This window comes from Zingiber officinale, chromosome 2A (assembly GCF_018446385.1).
Source record: "Zingiber officinale cultivar Zhangliang chromosome 2A, Zo_v1.1, whole genome shotgun sequence".
Taxonomy (NCBI): Eukaryota; Viridiplantae; Streptophyta; class Magnoliopsida; order Zingiberales; family Zingiberaceae; genus Zingiber; species Zingiber officinale.
The window spans coordinates 142,527,897-142,549,421 of NC_055988.1; the positions used below are offsets into that span (position 1 = coordinate 142,527,897).

General features: G+C 38.3%; 1 protein-coding gene across 1 annotated transcript; it reads right to left on the reverse strand.

The window, feature by feature from the left end:
* Positions 1-19,204: 19,204 nt before the first annotated feature.
* On the reverse strand, positions 19,205-20,826 carry LOC122040099 (CBS domain-containing protein CBSX3, mitochondrial-like). The gene is made up of 4 exons (XM_042599461.1): positions 20,797-20,826; positions 20,673-20,705; positions 19,531-19,790; positions 19,205-19,443 (listed from the first exon to the last, which is right to left on the reverse strand). Exons 3-4 carry the CDS (start codon positions 19,783-19,785, stop codon positions 19,264-19,266), a joined length of 435 nt encoding a protein of 144 aa, XP_042455395.1. The 5' UTR covers positions 19,786-19,790; positions 20,673-20,705; positions 20,797-20,826; the 3' UTR covers positions 19,205-19,263.
* Positions 20,827-21,525: the final 699 nt, after the last annotated feature.

Sequence of the window (21,525 nt, forward strand, 5' to 3'; positions counted from 1 at the left end):
TAGTTTTTCTATTTATTGCTTTTATATTGTGTTGTGTGTGCATGTTAGTATACATGTTTCGTTGACTAGCATAGTGAAAATTCCTCACTTTAAATAACTAAGTGAGAGAGGGATTTTAAATAAATTCCACGGTCTCCATTACTGGTTTGTAAGTGATGCAAAAAAGCTTGGCGTTGGCTCTGAGTGCCTTCCTCCATATCGGATGAGCTTGTTTGTGGATCACTAGAACAAACTTCCATTTTGGATGACTATAGGAAATTAATTAAGAGCGTGTGATCTTCCCCATCGGAAGGGGCACAATCTTATTAATGGACTTAGTGTCAAGTAATGGTATACACTTAGGCACGTCTAATAGTATCCTCCCCATCGGAGTCACTGCTATTATTCGTGTGACCAAAGGAAACCAACTATTAATTTTATTTGTCAAAAAGTTAGGTTGACAAGATAATAAAATTAATGGGTTAAACCCTCCTTTTACAAATGTTGAATTTGTATACGTCCACACTATCGTGGCATATAAAATTCACGGTGTTATGAGGTGTTGGTTAATTTAAAATAGTATTGTTTGAGGAATCAATATTATTCTAAATTTAGAGTTCTAACCAAAAGTTATTTGTGATTCTTAGGATGACTTTCAACCCACTGGCCATCATACTAAAAGAGAACAGACTTACTGGTCCTAACTACATAGATTGGAAAAGGAACCTGGACATTGTTCTTACTGCTGAAAGCTATAAGTTTGTACTGACTGAACCTTGCCCTGATACACCCAATGGTAAATCTACCCAAGAGGAGATTGAGTATCATAGGAAATGGGTAAAAGCAGATGAGATGGCGCGGTGTTACATTTTGGCTTCAATGTCAAATGTATTGCAACATCAGCATCAAGATTTACCAACAGCCTATGATATTATGAACAATCTCAAGGAACTCTTTGGTCACCAGGATCGGACTTCTAGGCAAGAAGCCATGAGAAAGATAATGACGGCCACCATGCAAGAGGGTACTCCGGTGAGGGATCATATCCTAAAGATGATGGCTTATCTAAATGAAATACAAATTCTTGGAGGAGAAATTGATGGGGAAACCTAGACCGATATGATCCTCCAAACACTACCTAGAAGTTTTGAGCAATTCTGCCTGAATTACAACATGAATAAAAGGGTATATTCATTGGCGGAACTACTGACAGAACTTCAGGCAGCAGAAGGTTTGTTCCGTCATAATTCTCATATTCACTATGCTGAAAATGGTTCTACTTCTAAACCGAAAGGAAAGAAGAAGAAGAAATAAGTTAGCTTAGCAAAGAAAGTGAATAAATCTCAGAGTACAGGACCTAAAGCTGGAATGAAGAAGCCGAAGGGCAAGTGCTTCATCTGCAAGCAGTCAGGGCATTGGAAGGTGGACTGTCCTCGTAGGAATCAAAACAACAAAGGTATATCTCATGCTCTAGTTGTTGAAACATGTTTAGCGGTGTTATCTACCAGCACCTGGTGTGTAGATACGGGATCCACTGATCATGTCTGCAATTCCTTGCAGGGGTTCCAGGAAACCCGACGACTAACTGAAGGAGAGATTACCGTTTACATGGGCAATGCTACTAAGGTGGCAGCTATTGTAGTGGGAGACGTCTACTTATCTTTTAATAGGAATAGAAATTTGGTTTTAAGAAATTGTCTTTATGTACCCAGTTTTAGAAAGAATTTAATTTCAGTTTCTAAGCTGTTTTTGGATGAATATTCAGTTTCCTTTAGTAATGATGTGGTTATTAAGAGAAATAAAGTGATTATCTGTTCTAGTGCATTGGTTGACAATTTATATACTTTAAATCCAATTTCTCCCACAAAGTAAAATATGGAAATTAATAACACATCTTCTAACTCAAATAAGAGAAAAGAACCTTCGGAAATGAACCAAGCATATCTTTGGCATCTAAGGCTTGGTCATATTAACTTAAGTAGGATTCAAAGGCTTATAGCCGATGGACTCTTGGGTTCATTAGAGTTGGAAAATTTTTCAACCTGTGAATCTTGCTTGGAAGGTAAAATGACCAAGAGACTTTTTAAGGCCAAGGGGTATAGAGCCAAAGAAGTGTTAGAATTGGTTCATTCTGATTTGTGTGGTCCTATGTCTATCCAGGCGAGAGGTGGTTTTGAATATTTTGTCTCTTTTATAGATGATTATTCAAGATACGGATACATTTACCTAATGTGCCGCAAGTCCGAGTGCTTTGATAAGTTCAAAGAGTACAAGGCTGATGTGGAGAAACGACTAGGTAAAAGTATCAAGACACTACGGTCTGATCGTGGTGGCGAATACCTCTTAGGAGAGTTTAGGAATTACTTATCAGAGGTCGGGATTCAATCCTAATTGTCTGCACCTGGTACACCCCAACAGAATGGTGTGACAGAACGAAGGAATAGGACTCTTATGGAGATGGTTAGATCGATGATGAGTTATTCAGAATTACCAAATTCATTTTGGGGATACGCTCTGGAAACGACAACGCACATTCTGAACTTAGTACCTTCTAAATCAGTTTCTTCTACTCCCACAGAATTGTGGAATGGGCGAAAACCCAGTCTAAGACATATTCAGATTTGGGGTAGTCCAGCACATGTGCTGAAACCAGATGCTGATAAGTTATAATCTCGTACAGAAGTTCGCGTGTTTGTGGGTTATCCCAGAGGAACGAAAGGTGGTTTATTTTATAGTCCTAAAGACCAGAAGGTCATTGTTAGCACCAATGCCCAGTTTTTAGAAAAAGACTATATAATGGATCACAAGCCCAGTAGCAAAGTTGTTTTAGAAGAACTTAGAGAGGACACATCTACTTTAGTACCAACAATACAAGATGAAGTACCACAAGAGACTGCAACACGTGTTACACCTGATACACAACCACAGACGGTGCCTCGTCGTAGTGGGAGAGTTGTGAGGGAACCTGAGAGATTCATGTGTTTTGGGAGAGTCTTCGGACTTGATCCCGGGTAAACATGAACCTGATCCCCGAACATATGACGAAGCACTCCAAGATATAGATGCAGCATCTTGGCAAAAGGCAATGAATTCTGAAATAGAGTCTATGTACTATAATAAGGTCTAGGAGCTTGTAGAACCACTCGATGGTGTAAAAGCCGTTGGATGCAAGTGGATCTACAAAAGGAAAAGAGGGACAGACGGGAAGGTAGAAACCTTCAAAGCTAGGCTTGTTGCGAAAGGGTACACTCAGAAAGAGGGAATCGATTATAAGGAGACCTTTTCACCAGTAGCCATGCTTCAGTCTATCCGGATACTCTTATCCATTGCTACTCATATAGATTATGAGATTTGGCAAATGGATGTCAAGACAGCTTTCCTTAATGGAAGTCTTGAAGAGAACATCCATATAAAGCAACTAGAAGGGTTCATTGAAAAAGTCAAAGAGCATCTAGTGTGCAAGCTCAATCGGTCCATTTATGGACTGAAGCAAGCTTCAAGGTCTTGGAACATCCGGTTTAATGAAGTAATCCAGTCATATGGATTTATTCAGTGTCTGGATGAGTCTTGTGTATACAAGAAGTGTAACGGAAACGTGGTGGTATTTCTTGTACTATACGTAGATGATATTTTGTTAATTGGCAACAATGTCAAGGTATTATCGGACGTAAGGGTATGGTTGTCCAAACAATTTGATATGAAGGATTTAGGAGATTGTGCACACATTATTTGGATCAAAGTTATAAGGGATCGCAAGAAAAGAATGTTGTGTCTGTCCCAAGCTTCATATATAGATACAATTCTTGCTCATTTTAGCATGCAAGATTCCAAGAAAGGTTTCTTACCTTTTAGGCATGGAGTAGCTCTATCTAAAGAGATGTCTCCGAAGACATCAAAAGAGATAGAGGACATGAAAGCAGTTCCTTATGCCTCGGTTGTAGGAAGCCTTATGTATGCAATGCTGTGTATGAGACCTAATATCTGTTTTGTCGTGGGCATGGTTAGCAGATATCAGTGTAACCCTGGACAAGGACATTGGACTGCAGTAAAGCATATATTAAAGTACCTGAGAAAGACTAGAGATTATATGCTAGTTTACCAAGCAGACAATTTGCTCCCTGTGTATTACACGGATTCAGATTTCCAATCAGATAGGGACAACAGTAAGTCTACATCAGGCTATGTGTTTACTTTAGGAGGTGGAGCCATTGCATGGAGGAGTGTTAAGCAGAAATGCATTTCGGACTCAACCATGGAAGCTGAGTATGTAGCAGCCTCTGAGGCAGCTAAAGAAGCAGTATGGCTCAGGAACTTTCTAATGGACTTAGATGTGATTCCTGGTTTGCCCAAAATCATCACAATTTATTGTGATAATAGTGTTGGTCCCTTTGGAGGCCGGCAAGAGGGGAGGGGTGAATTGCCCTACAAATTAAAACACGAACCTTTCTCGGATTTCAACTATATAATGAACACTTGTAATAAATAAATAAAAGAGACTAAGTAAAGAAAAACAGACACCAGAGTTTTACTTGGTTTGCAATCAGGGGATTGCTAATCCAAGGAATGTAAGCGCACTATCTGATTCTCCTCTGAGCGGAGTAGCCTCTTACAGCGTTGAACGTACAAGAAGAAAAGTAAAGCACACAGAAGTTGATTACAAGTTCGTCGTTCTGATTAATTGATTTTCTTCTGGACCAAGGCTATATTTATAGCCTTGGTCGGGGCGCCTGGAAGGGTTCCGGGCGCCCTGGGGGGATAAAACTTTATCCCCAACGCTTGGACCGAGGCTATATTTATAGCCTTGGTCGGGGGGTCTGGATGCGTTCTCGGCGCCTAGAAGGGGATAAAACTTTATCCCTTTCGCATATATCGTGTTTGATTGCGATCTGGATAAAATCCAGGTCCGGGCCCTCTGCTCCGGTTCAGCTCGCCTCGGTCCGGGTCTTCCGCTCCGGCTCCACTAGCTTGGGTGATCTCGGCCATCCGGAATAGGGCTCACTCGAACCCATGTTCCGGTCTTCTCGAGCAACCTTCTCTTCCGACTTCTCGTCCCTCGAACGTCGCGCACGTTCTTCTCGTCCACCGGTGTACTCTTCCGCGGACACCTCGTCCCTCGGACGCACCGAGCCCGTCGGCTCTCTCCCGTGCCGTCCTTCTTGCTAGCCGCGTCTTCCGCTCGAGTTCCTGTGTTCCTAAGTTCCTGCACACTTAGACACAAGGGTTAAACAACGCAGGACCTAACTTAACTTGTTTGATCACATCAAAACACCTCGGGGTTCCAACAATCTCCCCCTTTTTGATGTGAGCAACTCAAGTTAAGCTAGGGAAAAACAGATGCAATAAAAACAATTTATTTGTAATTAAGTCCAAAGATATTTCATAAAAAAAGTTTATATACCTCCCCCTAGACTTAACATTCTTCTCCCCCTTTGATCACATTAAAAATAGGGGCTCTTTGAACAAGTCTAAAAAAAAATTTAAGTGAATTTTCATAAAACTTTCTAAGGCAATTAATATTAATTTCTAAGGTAATGTTTCAAAAGAGAATATTTAGTAAAAAAAATTCTAAGTCAATATTCAGAAAATTTTAACGTGAATTTTTATAAAATATTTCTAAGGCAATTTTCAAAGGAAAATGTCTAAGACAGTATTCATAGAAAAATTCCTAAGTTAAAAAAAAATATCTAAGTTAATTTAAAAAGATTTAAGTCAATTTCCAAAAAGAATTTCTAAGTCAATTTTCAGAAAATTTCTAAGTCAATAATTTTCAGAAATTTTCTAAGTCAATTAAAAAAATTTAATTTCAAAAAAAATTATTATAAATTATATAAATTGAATAACTCTTTTAAAGCATTAGGTAAATTAAATTAATGCTTTTTCAGTTAGTCAATTAAACTTTTCATTTCGATACTTGGCTTCCAGGTCGTGGCGAGGCACTAGGCCTTCTTGGTTATTGGAGCAACAACCACTTCCTTAGACAAAGCCTCATAATGAAATTAGTCGTTTAATTTCCTTGCTGAAAATGCTAAGTTAAATTAAACAGGTTTTTGGAACCCAGTAGAGGTTCCTACCTACAGGGTTAACCAAGTATTTCCTAGGTACATAGATTTTTGATATATTTCTAATTTGACTTTGATGAAATCTATAATACCAATTTAAACCTCTATAATTTCTAAAAGTAGAAATATTTGAACTTTTATATTTTTTCAATCTTTCTATTTCTTCTTTTAGTTTTTCATTGTGAATTTTCAATTTATCAAAATCCTCTATTAGACATGATTTTGCTAAAATTCCTTTTGTTTCCAAAATTTCATTTTTTAATTTGGCATTTTCTTTTTCTAATTTATACATGGATTTAGTCATTGCCTTAATGCCAGAGTAAAGTTGATCAGGGGGTAAGAGGCATACCTCACTTACCATGTCAGACTTAAAGCCTGAATCTCCCCCTGCTTCGCTGCCTTCATCCGAGGTCGCTCCCTCTTCATCGTTGCTCGATTCTGATATACTTTGTCCATCGTAGCTTGCCATCAGTGCTATCCCGGCGTATTCTTGAGCTTCTGATTCAGATGAAGAAGTGTCATCCCAAGTTGCTTTTAGGTTGTGTTTCTTGGGAGACTTCCTTTTGTCCTTTTTGAGTTCTGGGCAGTCTTCTCTTATGTGTCCCTCCTTCTGACACTGGTAGCATCGCACCTTTCTTCCTCCTTTTTGATTCTTTTTATTCTGCATTTTAAATTTATTAGACCTAAAGAATTTTTTAAAATTTCTTACCATGTGCGCTTCTTGATCGTCTTCGGAGTCTGACTCGAGTTCATCCTTCTGAGTTGTGTTCAGCGCTATAGTCTGGGTTGTATCCTTTGTCGTTCCTGCACATCTAGTTTCGTGTAATTCAAGAGTAGAAAAACATTCCTCTAATGTACTTACCTCCAGGTCCTTTGAGATGTAGTAGGCGTCGATGATTGACGTCCACTCTGGAGTTCTGGGAAAGGCGTTGAGTGCGTAGCGTAAGGCGTCCCGATTTGTTACCGTTTCACCGAGGCTCTCGAGACCAGTAACTAGTTCTTTTACCTTTGCATGTAGACCGGCTACTTTCTCACCTTTCTCCAAGAGGATGTTCATTAGTTTGTTTCGGAGGATGTCCCTTCTAGCGAGCTTCACTTCGGATGTGCCTTCGTGGAGTTCTAGAAACTTCTTCCAAAGTTCTTTAGCTGATGAGTAGCTTCCGATGCGGTTTACTTCCTGAGGCGGTAATACGCTTAGCAGGTGATGTTCCGCACGGCTGTTTGCTACGAACTCATTCCGCTCTTTTTTTGTCCAATTGCTTTCTTCTTTTTCTTCACCGTTCTGATTTGTTGGAGCTACAAAACCGTATTTCATAATAAAATAAATTTCAATCTCGGTTTTTAGAAATACCTCCATACGACGCTTCCAGTCTGTGAAGTTCCCCTCAAATTTTGGTGGAACGATGCTTGGTCCGGCCATCTTTGTTGCTTCGATCGGCGGTTAGTCCTCGCGTCCTTGCTTCGATACCACTTGTTGGTCCCTTCGAGGGCAAGAGGGAGGGTGAATTGCCCTACAAATTAAAACACGAAACTTTCTGATTTCAACTATATAATGAACACTTGTAATAAATAAATAAAAGAGACTAAGTAAAGAAAACAGACACCAGAGTTTTACTTGGTTTGCAATCGGGGATTGCTAATCCAAGTAAAGCGCACTATCCGATTCTCCTCTGGCGGAGTAGCCTCTTACAGCGTTGAACGTACAAGAAGAAAAGTTAAGCACACGGGTTGATTACAAGTTGTCGTTCTGATTAATTGATTTGCTTCTAGACCAAGGCTATATTTATAGCCTTGGTGGCGCCCTGAAGGGTTCCGGCGCCTGGGGATAAAACCCCAACGTTCAGATCGAGTTTGACTCGATCTGGTCAAAATCTCTCCGGGCGCCGATGGTCCGGGCGCCCGGACCCCAAAAGTCAACTCTGGTTGACTTTTTCCGTCTGGTCGCTCCGCTTCGGTTCAGCTCGTCTCAGTCCGGGTCTTCTGTTCCGGCTCCACTAGCTTGGGTGATCTCGGCCATCCGGAATAGGGCTCACCCGAACTCATGTTCCGGCCTTCTCCTCGAGCAGCCTTCCTTCCCGGTTTCTCGTCCCTCGAACGCCGCGCACGTTCTTCTCGTCCACCGGTGTACTCTTCCGCGGACACCTCGTCCCTCGGACTCACCGAGCCCGTCGGCTCTCTCCCGTGACGTCCTTCTCGCTAGCCGCGTCTTCCGCTCGACTTCCTGTGTTCCTAAGTTCCTGCACACTTAGACACAAGGGTTAAACAACGCAGGACCTAACTTAACTTGTTTGATCACATCAAAACACCTCGGGGTTCCAACAAATAGCGGTGCAGTTGCAAACTCGAAGGAACCACGAGCCCATAAGGCAAGTAAACATATAGAGCGCAAGTACCACCTCATACGAGATATCGTGAAGTGAGGAGAAGTTGTCATTGCCAAGATTGCATCAGCAGATAAACTGGCAGATCCTTTCACTAAGGCCCTTCCGGCAAAAGCTTTTGATCGGCATGTGGAGGGAATGGGAATCAGATGTATGGCAGAAGATATGGCTGCTTAGTCATTAGTATAAGTGGGAGATTGTTAGAGTGTGTACTGAAAGCCTAAGCTTTTGTAAACATTTATTATGAATAAAGAATCACATTTGGTCAAATTATATACATTTGTTTGTAGTTGTTCAATTAATTTATATTGTAGATAACATATTATGTGGTGTCACATACAGAAGATGATGTTATCAGTACCTTGTAAATAATAAACAGTAGCTCACGACCAAAATGGAAAGGAACAAACCATTGGAAGGTCGTAGTGTAATTAGGGATTAGTTTATCTTAACTATATAATTACACTAGTACACTTAGAGTGTATTGAGTAGGACCATTAGAGGTCGTTTCTTTTATACTGACCAATTCCTCCTCTCGGTCCTTATCGTAGCCTCTTTTTTACAGAGTATTATACCCACCTATATCCACATTCATACCCATGGTGTAGGGGTCGGCCGAGCTAGCTTGTGGATCAAGCTATGGCCGACCAAACCATTGGTTCATGGGTGGCCGGCCCTAGCTTGAACTCAAGCTTAGGTGGCCGGTCCTATTTAATTAAAAAAGAATTTTAATTTTAAAATGTTCTTATGTGAAAGATATAATTTATTGGAGAGATTAAAAATTAAAATATCTCTTTTATAAGGTTCTACAAAAGATTAAATAAAGAGATTAAATCTCTTTCCTTATTTGTAGATTGGAAAGATATTTTATTTTTCTTCTTTATAAATTATTCACATGTTGAAAAATTAAAATTATAGAAATTTATTTTTATCAACCATGAAGGGATTTTAAAGGGAAATTTTATTTTTTAAAAATTTTCGAAGACAAATAAGGAATTTTTAATTGTTGATTGAAAATTGTCTTGTTTGCTCTCCATGAGGTGGTCGGCCATGACATGTTTAATTGGGAAATTTTATTTTATTTTTCTTAATTAATTCATGTCAAGGAAAGTTAAGGAAATTTTATTGTAATTAAATTTCCTTATTTGCCAAAGCTAAGGATTATAACAGAGGGGGTTATGGGAGCCTTCAAGGTGAACAACCTCTATTATTTTCTCCCTCTTTTCTTCCTTGGTGTGGTCGGCCTCATCCTTTCTCTTCTCTCCATCCTTGTGGCCGAAACTTCCTTTGCTCTTGGAGATTAAGTGGTGGCCGGTTTCTAGCTTGGAGAAGAAGGAGAGAAAGCTTTCATCCCTTGGAGCTTGGTTGGTTGAATCTCTTCATCCTTGGAGGTGCTCTTGTTGTGGCCGAACCTTGCAAGGAGGAGGAGAAGGTGCTTTGGTGGTTTCTCATCTCGGAAGATTGTTGCCCACACAACATCCGAGGTTAGAAGAGGAATACGGTAGAAGACCTAGAGGTTTTTGCTTGCAAAAGAAAAGGTATACTAGTATTTAATTTCCCCATCATACTAGTTTTATCTTCATGTAAAAATACCAAATACAAGAGGCATGCGATTCTAGTATTTCGAATTTGTTTTCGATGTTGTGTTCTTTTATTTTTCTTTTCCTTGTGATTTGATTGTTCTTTTCGGTTGACCTAAAGTTATTTAAGGAAATTAAATATTAGTTTTCCTTAAAAGGCTTTGTCTAGGCGGTGATGGTTGTTCCCATATCCAAGAAGGTCATGTGCCTCACCATGCAGTCCTGGAAGCCAATTTTGGAAATTAATATTTAATGGAATTAATAACCTAGGTGATTTGGATCGAACGTGTTAAATTCCGCAGGAGATCCAAGTCTAAACTAAAAGAACAAATAGATTAAACTTTGGACCAAACGTGTTAAGTTCCGCATGCGATCCAAGTTTAATTTAAAAGAACACATGGTAGCTAGGAAAAGGTTCAGACCTTTGTACAAAAATTTTTGTACAGTGGAACCATTAGGTTTTCCGAGTAGCAACCAACAAGAATTGCATTCACCCACTAAATGTTCTTGATATCTCTGCCTTCTCACCTTGATCACTCTGCCTTTCTTCTGTGATCCATCTGCCTTTTAACTTTGATCACTCTGCTTTTTTCTATGATTTCTCTGCCTTCTCATTTTGATCACTCTGCCTTCTTTTTGTGATCTTACTCCTTTTTGTGATCACTATACTTTCTTTCTGATTTTACTTTATCTAATTGATCAAATCTCTTTTCTCATTTTATTCTTACCTTTCTATTGGGTTTTCAAGTTCTTAGCACCCAAAAACTGAGATTAGCTTAGACAGTTATTAAATCTGCTTAGTAAGTTAGTACTCAACTACCAGTCTTCGTGGTTCGATATCTTTTTATTACTTGATGATATTTCCGTGCATTTACGGAATTGCACACATCATATTTCTTTTTTTTGGAAAAAAAAATGAAAATGGGGCTCATTTCGGTCATTTTGGAAATGTTAGGGAGATATTTTGAAAATGGTTGAAACTCGAAAAATGATTGAAATTTGGGTAAATCAACTCGGATTTCAAGTTAATCTTCCCGAATTTTTTAGTACGTCACAAACAAAGAATTTTATTGATTGGATTAATGAAGTGAAGAAAATCTTCAACTATAAGCAAATTCTGAATCAAATGAAGGGTGAAATTGATTGTCTTCCAACTCAGATGTTTAGCATCATCGTGGTGGGAGCACTTGTAGCGCTTACGAGATAGGCAGGGCAAGGCTAAGACCAAGGATTGGGAGAAGATGAAAAGTCAATTTCTTCCCTCCAATTATATTCAAAGTTTATTCACAGATAATTATTATGTTGCTGAGGATGTCAATCATGGATTGGATAGCCAAAAGAAGAAAGATTGTCCTCTAAATATGAAAACAAACAATGTGATATATTTCCTAATTTTTTTGATAACAAGGAAAATAGAAAATTAGCTCAAAAAGACAATTTTGACAAGTCAAAACAAAATTATAAAGCTTAGGCTCCTGCGAGATGGGGTCCAAGGAGCGCGATGGCTAGACATGGCAGAATGCCACCAAGATTGACTTGGAGGCCAAAGCATACTCATGTGGTAAAAGATGATCATGCTCGTCCCCAGCGCCCCCGCCAGTCTGCCTCAAGACCAACACGAAAGAGATAAATCACGATAATTGAGTGGAAAGTTGAGAGGGGGTTAAAGAACAAGCATACTCGATGCTGAAGGAGGGGGAGTGTAGCAAGGTGGCGGCCAAGTGAGAGGCAGAGGTTGCAGCCGTCAATGCACAACTCACCGTGAAGAAGTCGGAGTGGTTACGCCAGGCCAAGGTGGCTAACGTTGAGACCACCAAGACCATCTCCATCAGGAACTTTAACCTACAGCTCAAGGTGGAGAAGCAGGAGATTGGGAAAGAGGGGCTCAAGAAGAAGCTTGTCAAGGAGGAGGAAGGTTGGGACATGCCCGAGGTTGGAGATGAGGTTGAAGTGCTCTGCACTGGGACGTTGCTCAATGGAACTAAGTTTGATTCCATCCACGATTGAGGTACACCCTCCAAGTTCAAGCTCGGGCAATGTCAAGTAACAAAGGGATGGGATCAAGGAATTAAAACCACGAGGAAGGGAGAAATTGCCCTGGTTAATATCCCACCTGAATATGCATATGGCTCCACTAAATCAAAGCAGGAACTAGTTGTGGTTCCTCCTAATAGCACTACCTATTTTAAAGAGGAAATGATGTCTTTTGTCAAGGACAAGGAATCACTATCTATGATTAGTGGGCTATCAAAGATGGACATGCTGGATGATGCACGAGAGTTGTTTGACAAAATGCACCAAGGGAACACTGTTTCCTAGAACACAATGATAGCGGAGGAAGAGACCGCAAAACCTAAATCTCAAAATATTGTTATCGAGATGTCACAATCTCTCTAAGGAGGTGATACTTCCTTAGTACATGCTTGGATCGTTGGTGAGACCTTGGCTCCTTTGCCTGTGCTATGGCCGCATTATTGTCACAATATAGTACAATTGGATCAATAATGATAGGAAACACTTCAAGCTCCGCTATGAAATTCTTGATCCACACTGCTTCTTTTGTTGCCTTTTAAGCTGCTATGTACTCGGGCTCAGCTATTGAATCTGCAACTGTCTCCTGCTTGGAACTCCTCCAGCAAACAGCTGCACCATTCAATCAAAACACATATCCTTGCTGCGATTTCAGATCACCCTGATCTGTCTGAAAACTTGCATCAGTATATCCTCTGACGACTAATTCCTCGTCTCCTCCAAAAACTAAGAACATGTTCTTTGTTCTTCTAAGATACTTGAGGATAGTCTTTACCGCAGTCCAATGACCCTCTCTAGGATCTAACTGATATCTACTCGTCATGCTTAATGCACACGAGACATCTAGTCGAGTACAGATCATAGCATACATTATTAACCCTATAGCCGAAACATAAGGTATCTTGTCCATTCTACTTCTTTCCTCTTGTGTGCATGGACACATAGCCTTGGAAAGATGAACACCATGTGACACTGGTAAATATCCTCTCTTGGAGTCCTGTATACCGAATCTATTCAGCATTTTATCAATGTATACACCTTAACTCAACCCTAGTAACTTACTTTGTCTATCTCAATATATTCTAATACCTAAGACATAGGTTGCATCTCCAAGATCTTTCATTGAGAAACACTCTCCCAATCAAGTCTTGGTAGATTCTAGGCTAGGGATGTCATTGCCTATAAGAAGTATATCATCAACATACAACACTAGGAACATAATCTTGCTCCCTCTAACCTTCTTGTAAACGCATGATTCTTCTGGATTTTTGACGAAAGAAAATTCTTTAATGGCTTCGTCAAATCGTAGATTCCAACTCCGAGATGCTTGCTTTAGTCCATAAATGGACTTCTTGAGCCTACATAACTTATTGGCATTCTCATATTTATAAAATCGGGAGATTGTACCATATATACTTCCTCCTGTAATCTTCCATTTAGGAGCAGTTTTAACATCCATTTGTCAAATCTCGTAGTCCTTGTAAGCTGCTATAGCTAGCAAAATTCTAATGGACTTAAGCATTGTAACGGACGAAAATGTTTCATCATAGTCAATTCCTTGATGTTGATTAAAACCTTTTGCCACAAGCCTAGCTTTATTGGTACTTATGTTCCCATTCATGTCAATCTTTTTCTTGAAGATCCATTTGCACCCTATGGGTTTTACCCCAACTGGCACATCAACCAACTCCCAAACTTGGTTGGTGTACATGGAGTCCATTTCAGATTTCATGGCTTCCAGCCATTTCTCAGAATCATTTGAAGCAATTGCTTCCTCGTAAGTCGACGGTTCATCATCTTTGATGAGTAACACTTCCTCATCTTGGGTTACCAGCCAAGCATATCTGTTTGTCTCCTGATGTATTCTTGTAGACTTACGTTGATCTCTCATTTCTTGAGCAGTCTCGGATGAAGGAGACACTTGTACTTGTGGCATTGTCTCATTATCCAACTATTCATCTTCTAACTTGTTTGTAGAGTCTATAATTACTTCAAGACTTACTTTACTCCCACTACTTTCTTTAGAAATAAATTCCTTTTCCAAGAAAGTAGCATATCGCGTAACAATAACTTTGTGCTCACTTGGGAGATAAAAATAAATCCCATTATAGCTTTGGGATAACCTACAAATGTACATTTTATGGATCTTGCTGCAAGTTTATTAGAATTTTCATTCTTCACATAAGCATCACAACCCCATATCTTAAGATAAGACAAATTTGGTTTCTTTTCAAACCATAATTCATAAGGAGTCTTATCTACAGTCTTGGTTGGAACTTGGTTAAGTGTGTGTGCTATTGTTTCTAAGGCATAGCCCCAAAATGACATTGGAAGACTTGCATGACTCATCATTGATCTTACTATATCCATGAGTGTGTGATTTTTCCTTTCTGAAACACCACTCCACTCCGGCATTCTAGGAGGTGTAAGTTGAGAAATTATCCCACGCCCTTTTAGGTAATCAATGAACTCTTGGCTTAGATACTCGCCGCCTCGATCACTTTGAAGGGCCTTAATCTTCTTACCACGTTGATTTTCTATCTCATTCTTAAACTCCTTAAACTTGTCTAGAGTTTCAGACTTATGTCTCATTAAATAGATATATCCATATCTACTTAAATCATTAGTAAAAGTCATGAAGTAGGTATACGCTCCTCTAGTCTGAACTTGCAATGGCCCACAAACATCACTATATATGAGTTCTAGTGGTTCCTTTGCCCGTTCACCTATCTTGGTGAATGACTTCTTGGTCATTTTGCCTTGTAAACATGCTTCACATGTATCTATGGGCTCTAATTCAAAAGAGTCCAAATACCCATTACTGAGTAATCTAGTGATGTGTTTCTGGGTTATATGACCAAGTCTACAGTGCCAGAGATATGTTAAGTTTGAGTTATGTAATTTCTGTTTCTTACTTTCAATATAATAAATCAGTTCATCTAAGTTAAGAACATAAAGACCATTATTCAATGAACCATTCCCATAGAATATATTATTCAAATAAAAGGAAATAACTTGTCCTTGAATTGAAATACAAATCCCTTGGTGTCTAAACTTGACACCGAAATGATATTCTTTGAGAAACTAGGAACAAAATAATACTTTTCTAAATTCAAAACAAGCCCACTAGGCAAATTTTTTGAATAGGTTCTTACAGCTAATGCAGTAACTCTCGCTCCATTAGCTACTCGTAGGTTCATTTTACCTTTGGACAACCGTCTACAGTCACTTAGACCCTGCATGTTCAATGTGAGAACTACTTCCAGAATCTATGACCCATGATGAAGAAACAGAAAGATTGCATTATATCATAAAGATACCTGAAGCATCCGCTCCATTGGCATTCTTCTTCATGAAAATATAGTAGTTTTTCTTCCAGTGACCTTTCTTGCCACAATGGAAGCACATGGCCTCCTTCTCATCAGATTGGGGTACTTGCATCCCTTTCTTAAGCTTCTTCTGAGCTTGATATCTAGGATTCTTCACTGCATTAGCCTTGGGATTAAACTTCCCAATGCTAGGACGCTTGTTGGTCTTTCTGACCATCATTGCATGTAGTGAAGGATTTACCTTCATATCCTTCTAAGCAGTTTTTAGCATTACTATCAGATCAGTCAAACTATTGTCCATGGTTGAAAGAAATGGCATGTGAGGTGGGCATTGAAGTTGTAGTACAAGAGAAACATGTTGTTCGAAGAAAGAAGTAATTTGGTGAAAGTAACCGTTAATTTAGAAGTGACATAGTCAGCCGTAGAATTATTTCAAATCAACTATTTTCTCTTTATAATCAATCAAGCTCATGCTTCTACAAAAACTCAATTTAAACGGTTTCAAAAATATGAAGAAACATCTAAATTTTTGTTCAATCGGGAGAAGTTACGATGTGTAGATGATGAAGTCTTGTTAAGGTTTTGAAAGAATCTTGGAAATTCTCAAGAAAAGCAAAATCGACAATTGATGTAGTGAATTACATGAATAAAATGGATGGATGTTTTCTAAATAATGCTAATTGCTTATAAAATCTTGTTGACTATCCAATTATAGTAGCAAGTGCATAACGAAATTTCTCAAAGTTAGAGCTTATTAAAACTTTTCTTTGATCAACTATGACACCAGAAAGATTGAAATGATTAGTTATATTATCAATTGAAAAAGAAATTCTTGAACAACTTAATTATATAGACTTGATTATTTTTTTTAGTTCTAAAATTATAATACATTATTTTTTAGCGATGATTTTGGACATGTTTATCTTATTATTTAATTATAATAGAAATATTTTGACTCTTGCATATTGTTTATTTTTTTATATTGTCTTTAATATATTGATTTAATTTTAAAAATTGTTATGGAACTAAAAGAATACGAATGAACATTATGATTTAGGAGTCTTTTTTTTTTTAGTTAGACTTAAGCCAAAAAAATAATCAAGATAGGTTTTGTGATAGTATCGTACTCTCCTCACTAATGGAAGCAAAGAAATCTCAAGTTACCCAACTCTATGGGATGACTCCCCATATATAATAATATATCCGATTTTATTATCAACTCATCATTAATAATGTGAATTAATAGGTTCTACATAAAGAAACTCATATCTAATAATACAAACTCGCAATTAACATTAATCATATCCCTTAATAGATGTGTCTCTAATAACAAATCCATTTGTTACAAAATAACATACCCCCTAGTCGATGGGTAAACTTTCTATGTCTGAATCTATAACTAACAGTCAATTATTTGTAAACACCAGTCAATTGATATTAGTAGTCAAATACACTAATCGATCTAGAAACTTTCTATACATAATCTCGGACACATTAGTCGAATGCTATTGTATAATAATTGATTGACTGAGCCTGTCAAGTGCCTCAATCGATTTAAAAAAACTATACATAATTTTATACACAATAGTCAACTATTATTATATGGCAATCGACTAATAATAACAGCCAAGTGTCACAATTCACTACAACAAAAACATTAAAAGACAACGGTTAAAAATCGTTGTCGTAGGCCCTTTAAAACCGTTGTAATTGGCAGTGTTGTTAAAAGTGAGGGCTACAACAACGGTTTAAAACCGTTGTCGTAGAATGAAACGACAACAGTTTTGCAACGGTTTAAAACCGTTGTCTTTGAATGAAAAGACAACGGTTTAAAACCGTTGTTTAGAGCACTTTTAATAACGCTACTGTCAGTTACAACAGTTTTTAGGGCTACGACAATGGTTTTTAACCGTTGTCTTTTAGGGTGATAGACAACAATAATAACGATTTTAAATCGTTGTCTTTTAAACTATTGTCTTTTAATACCAATATATCATATTTCAATATAAATATATAATAAAAGCTTATAATCACAAAAGAAAGAATATTCCTCATATCAATGTCATTCAAAATGTTACTTATACAAGAATTATAATCATAAAAGAAGAAACATGTCTCATATTCAAATAAAATTTATCCCAATACAAATAAACAAATAAACTCCATTTACAACTGTTTCATGTGGGGCAACTCCCTGAACGTTTGTGGGCTCATTTATGGACTCTCTTCCCTCAACGTGTCGTTGAGTAAGGCCAACTCCCTGAGCTGTTGCTTCTTGTAGTAGTCCATTGACTCGTCCTGCAAGATTTGGAGTTTGAATAGTGACTATGTTTCGATAATAACATTCGCGTCGACATCTTGTAGAACAATGAGGATGCAACCTAGGTGAAAGTTTTTGTTGCCACAGGCTTCAGAAGATCTTCAAGGGTGGCAACAACTTGGTTTAAGCGAACATCAATTATGTCTGGTGTAAATTCTGCCTCCAATAGTATGTGCAGTGGTTCGTTTAAGTGTTCATATCCAGATTTATCCCATAAGCTTTCTTCCTGTTCAAAAAAAGGAGGGAAAACTTGAGTATTAAGACAAGAAATAATGCACCTTAGCTTTTGAGTTGATAATAACAATCCATTAATTAGGACATATTATAGGATGCTAATATCGAAAATTACATAAGTTCTAAAATGCACGATTAACTTAATGTCGGTGTAACTTGTACAAAGAACAGCATACTCTAGCATAAACAAGAGAAGAGAAACTCATATCACATTCAGAAACATGGATTATTTTGCCTTCAAACATAAAGACAAAGATCTATTTTTTTATGTAGGTAGGCCTTAAAAAGTTAATAGTGACGATAATATATCAAGGTTTGGGAGATTGGAATATACTCATTTTTCATTAAGATAAATATTACATGATATCCACATACCATTATAGAATCCTTCACTGAAGCTCGACCTCATATATAAACCCTGCATTGAGTTGAAGCTTTAACTCTTTTTAAGGAGTTCCCATGTGGTCCTAGTAAACAGCCAACAAAGTTGTACTGAAACGCATGAAACCAGCAGTTTAATACATGTTGAGAGATTAACTAGTTGAATTGATTTAGACAATCTATCGATAAAATCTTGCTAAAGAGACCTGTCATCAGTTGCATTGCCTGCAGAACCTTGGTATCTGGAGTCACTGTGATCAGTTTATTCTGGTTATAGGAAAAGAATCGGCATCAGATTGGAAGCAAAATAACAAAATCTTGAAATAATACTTCTACTCAATTCAATATTTTCAGACATTGTCTGTATAACTTGAGATTGAAATTTATCTCTGCAGTCATGATGTCACCAACTTTAGTTGACTTGGAAGGTCTTCCCTGTACAATCATTTTCCGGAGATAATCTGAAGAAGAAGGAATCGTTAAGAACACAAGTAATTTGCACGGCAAGTATAATTGCATAAAAGAACCATTATCAAAACTGGTTCTTAGTTTTCAAAAAACATATTGAACAGAGGTGAAGACCAAATTTATCTTCTAATCAACTGCTCTTGTAGGATGTTAAAATTGTCTTAAACTTATTTCCAAAATGTCTTGAAGAGGTGAAGAACAAATCTGCTGCTTACAGAGAACTGGCACACACATTGGACCATCACACAATTGATTTGCATCAAGTAAATGATTATGTTTGAGACAATGTGATTATCAAAATGTCATGAAAATAACTTTCAGGATAATTAGATAATTTTTAACGTAATTGAAATTTAAAACTTCACATTGGCGTACACTCAGTTGTAAAAAGATTGCCATAAAAATTGAAGCTGCTGAAGAACATATGAAAATCATCTACCCAGTTGAATCTACTGGAGCAGCCATAGAATTGAGAAATTTACCAACTAATTGGAAAATATCTTATGATTTCACATAAATGTTTAGCTTTATCCATGCACCCATGAGCACATTTAATACCATTTCACAGCCAACAAAAACAAACATGGACAACCAATTACCTCTCTCAGTAACAATTCTAGCAATTGCCTTCTCTTCTTCGGGACTCACCACCACTAAAGCTCCAACATTGTGTTGTGTCATCTAGAAACAGTAGAGCATAAGCCATCAGTTAAAACTATTTAAAGTTGGATGGTAATCCCAAACAAGATTGACACAATGGCCATTTACAGATTTGACAGCATCATAAACAGTGTCATCAGTTGTGCACCATAGCCAGGAACCATCAGCATTCTTCCCCTTAGCTGTAAGAACATCCCGGATAGTCGTGCTTTCAAAACCATGCTCTTCCAACTGTGTAGGCGAAACTGACTCAAAACGTGAAAACACAGTAGGTAACATCGATGGGTTCACACGCATGTGTTGGAGAACACCTCGCTTAAGGGCATTCCCGTGCAAACGGAGTGCTTGAATTGCTCCCTGCATGTTTCCTGTCATCAACAATGGAGTCATTAAACTACTTGTCTGATAAAACCAATACATATAATCACTAAGCATCAACAAGTAGATTTGCCTTAAATAAATGGTTCTCAATTGTTAATAGACTGACATAATATACAATCCACAGCATCACAGAAAACCCTCAACAAATTGTGCATGGAATCCATTTGTTCTAACCAGTTATCCAAAAAAAACTCTGAATTGTTAGAACAAAGAATCAATTTGTATTTATATTATTAACACTCCTTTTTATCATCTCTTCATTGCGGGTGTGGTAATTGACTTGATTAAGACCGACCTCTCAACACATGAATTGATTGGTGAATTTGAACTCTGACCTCATGAGTGTCATTTATTGGAATTGACTATGTCTTATTAGGAAGTTCCTTATGTATATTGCACGTGGAGCATGATCACTCAGTTACATTTCTGTCACTTTCCCTCTCCCTCTTCCTCCTATCTTCTTGCCCAAGTAAGCCTAGACTTAAACTAAGCACAAAAGAAGACCTATACTGCTCATTTGGCCACACAAAACTATGCAGTATCGAGCACCCTGAACAAGAACTTATAATGCGTCAGTGATCAAATACTAGTTTTCTGAATTATTGATCATTGGATCTCTGATACTTACAATCTGAATCCTAGAAAAATTGCAACTAAACTGAACATAATCTAACTCCTATCGCAAATGCTTAATTAGAGTACCAAAACCTTGTACATAAAGGCATTTATCTCGCTCAGTTGTAAATATCAGACAAATAAAAACCTAAATGTCAAGGCTTCGTTACTCCAGCCATGAAATAAAACTCCCAAGTACTTGAAATTCAAAAACCAAGTTGACTACCAGCAGCTAAGATTGTGGAATTACTAACCGGGATCGCATTGTTGATAGAAGTCCTCGAAATCTGCACAGGAGAATAACCAGGAAACAACAGAAGGTCAATGACGATAACATCGTTGAGAAAGGAAAAGAAGAAAGAAGCAGAGTGGAGTTACCGGTGGTGAGCGCCCTGATGATGGCGGCTCGCCGGCCATTGATGTCGCGGAACACCTCCTCCACCAGGCGGGAATTTTGGGCTGCCGATCCACGGTCCATCTCGGTGATCGAGGGGGCTCCTAATTGGTCACGGAGCTAAAAATGTAGCCAAGAGAGAGAAGGGCGTCAAGCTTCGTGAGCGAGGGGCAACTCGATCAAAAAGGGAAAATCAGATCTTTCTTTCAGATCTGAGTTTTACCGCCATCCATACCTAAAACCTCAGATCTACAAGAGGGAAAGAAGAAGGAGACTCACGAAGCTGGTCCTTGATGACGCCGACAACGGAGTAGGGGAGGGGGTTGATCGGGGAAGCAGATGGCGGCGGAAGGAGTCGCAGATTGTTGATGAAGGCCCCGAAGGGATCAAGGTTTGGTTTCAGCACCATGTCGCGCAGCCGTATGAGGAGAAAGATCGTATGAGGGGAGAGGTTTAGGGTTCGGGTAGGTTAAGGGGGGAAAAATAGAGCTCCAAAAAAATTTTGGAGAGAGGGAAGCAAACCACTGCTACAACAAAAACAACGAAGGGGGAAAATGGCGAAAGAATAAAGTCAAAGATAACGATTTATTAAAACTGTTATCTTTGACCCCTAAAAAAGCGCTTAAAGACAACAGTTTTAGAAAACTGTTGTAAAAGGTGTTGTTGATTTTACAAAAAGTCGCTCAACAACAACGGTGTTTACAAAACTATTA

Excerpts from the sequence above, each read along its gene's own strand:
- LOC122040099 (XM_042599461.1), bottom strand. The coding sequence starts at position 19,785 with ATGCAGGGAGCAATTCAAGCACTCCGTTTGCACGGGAATGCCCTTAAG. Across the intron at positions 19,444-19,530 it reads TTTATGATGCTGTCAAATCT|ATGACACAACACAATGTTGG; the intron begins GTAAATGGCCAT and ends TACTGTTTCTAG.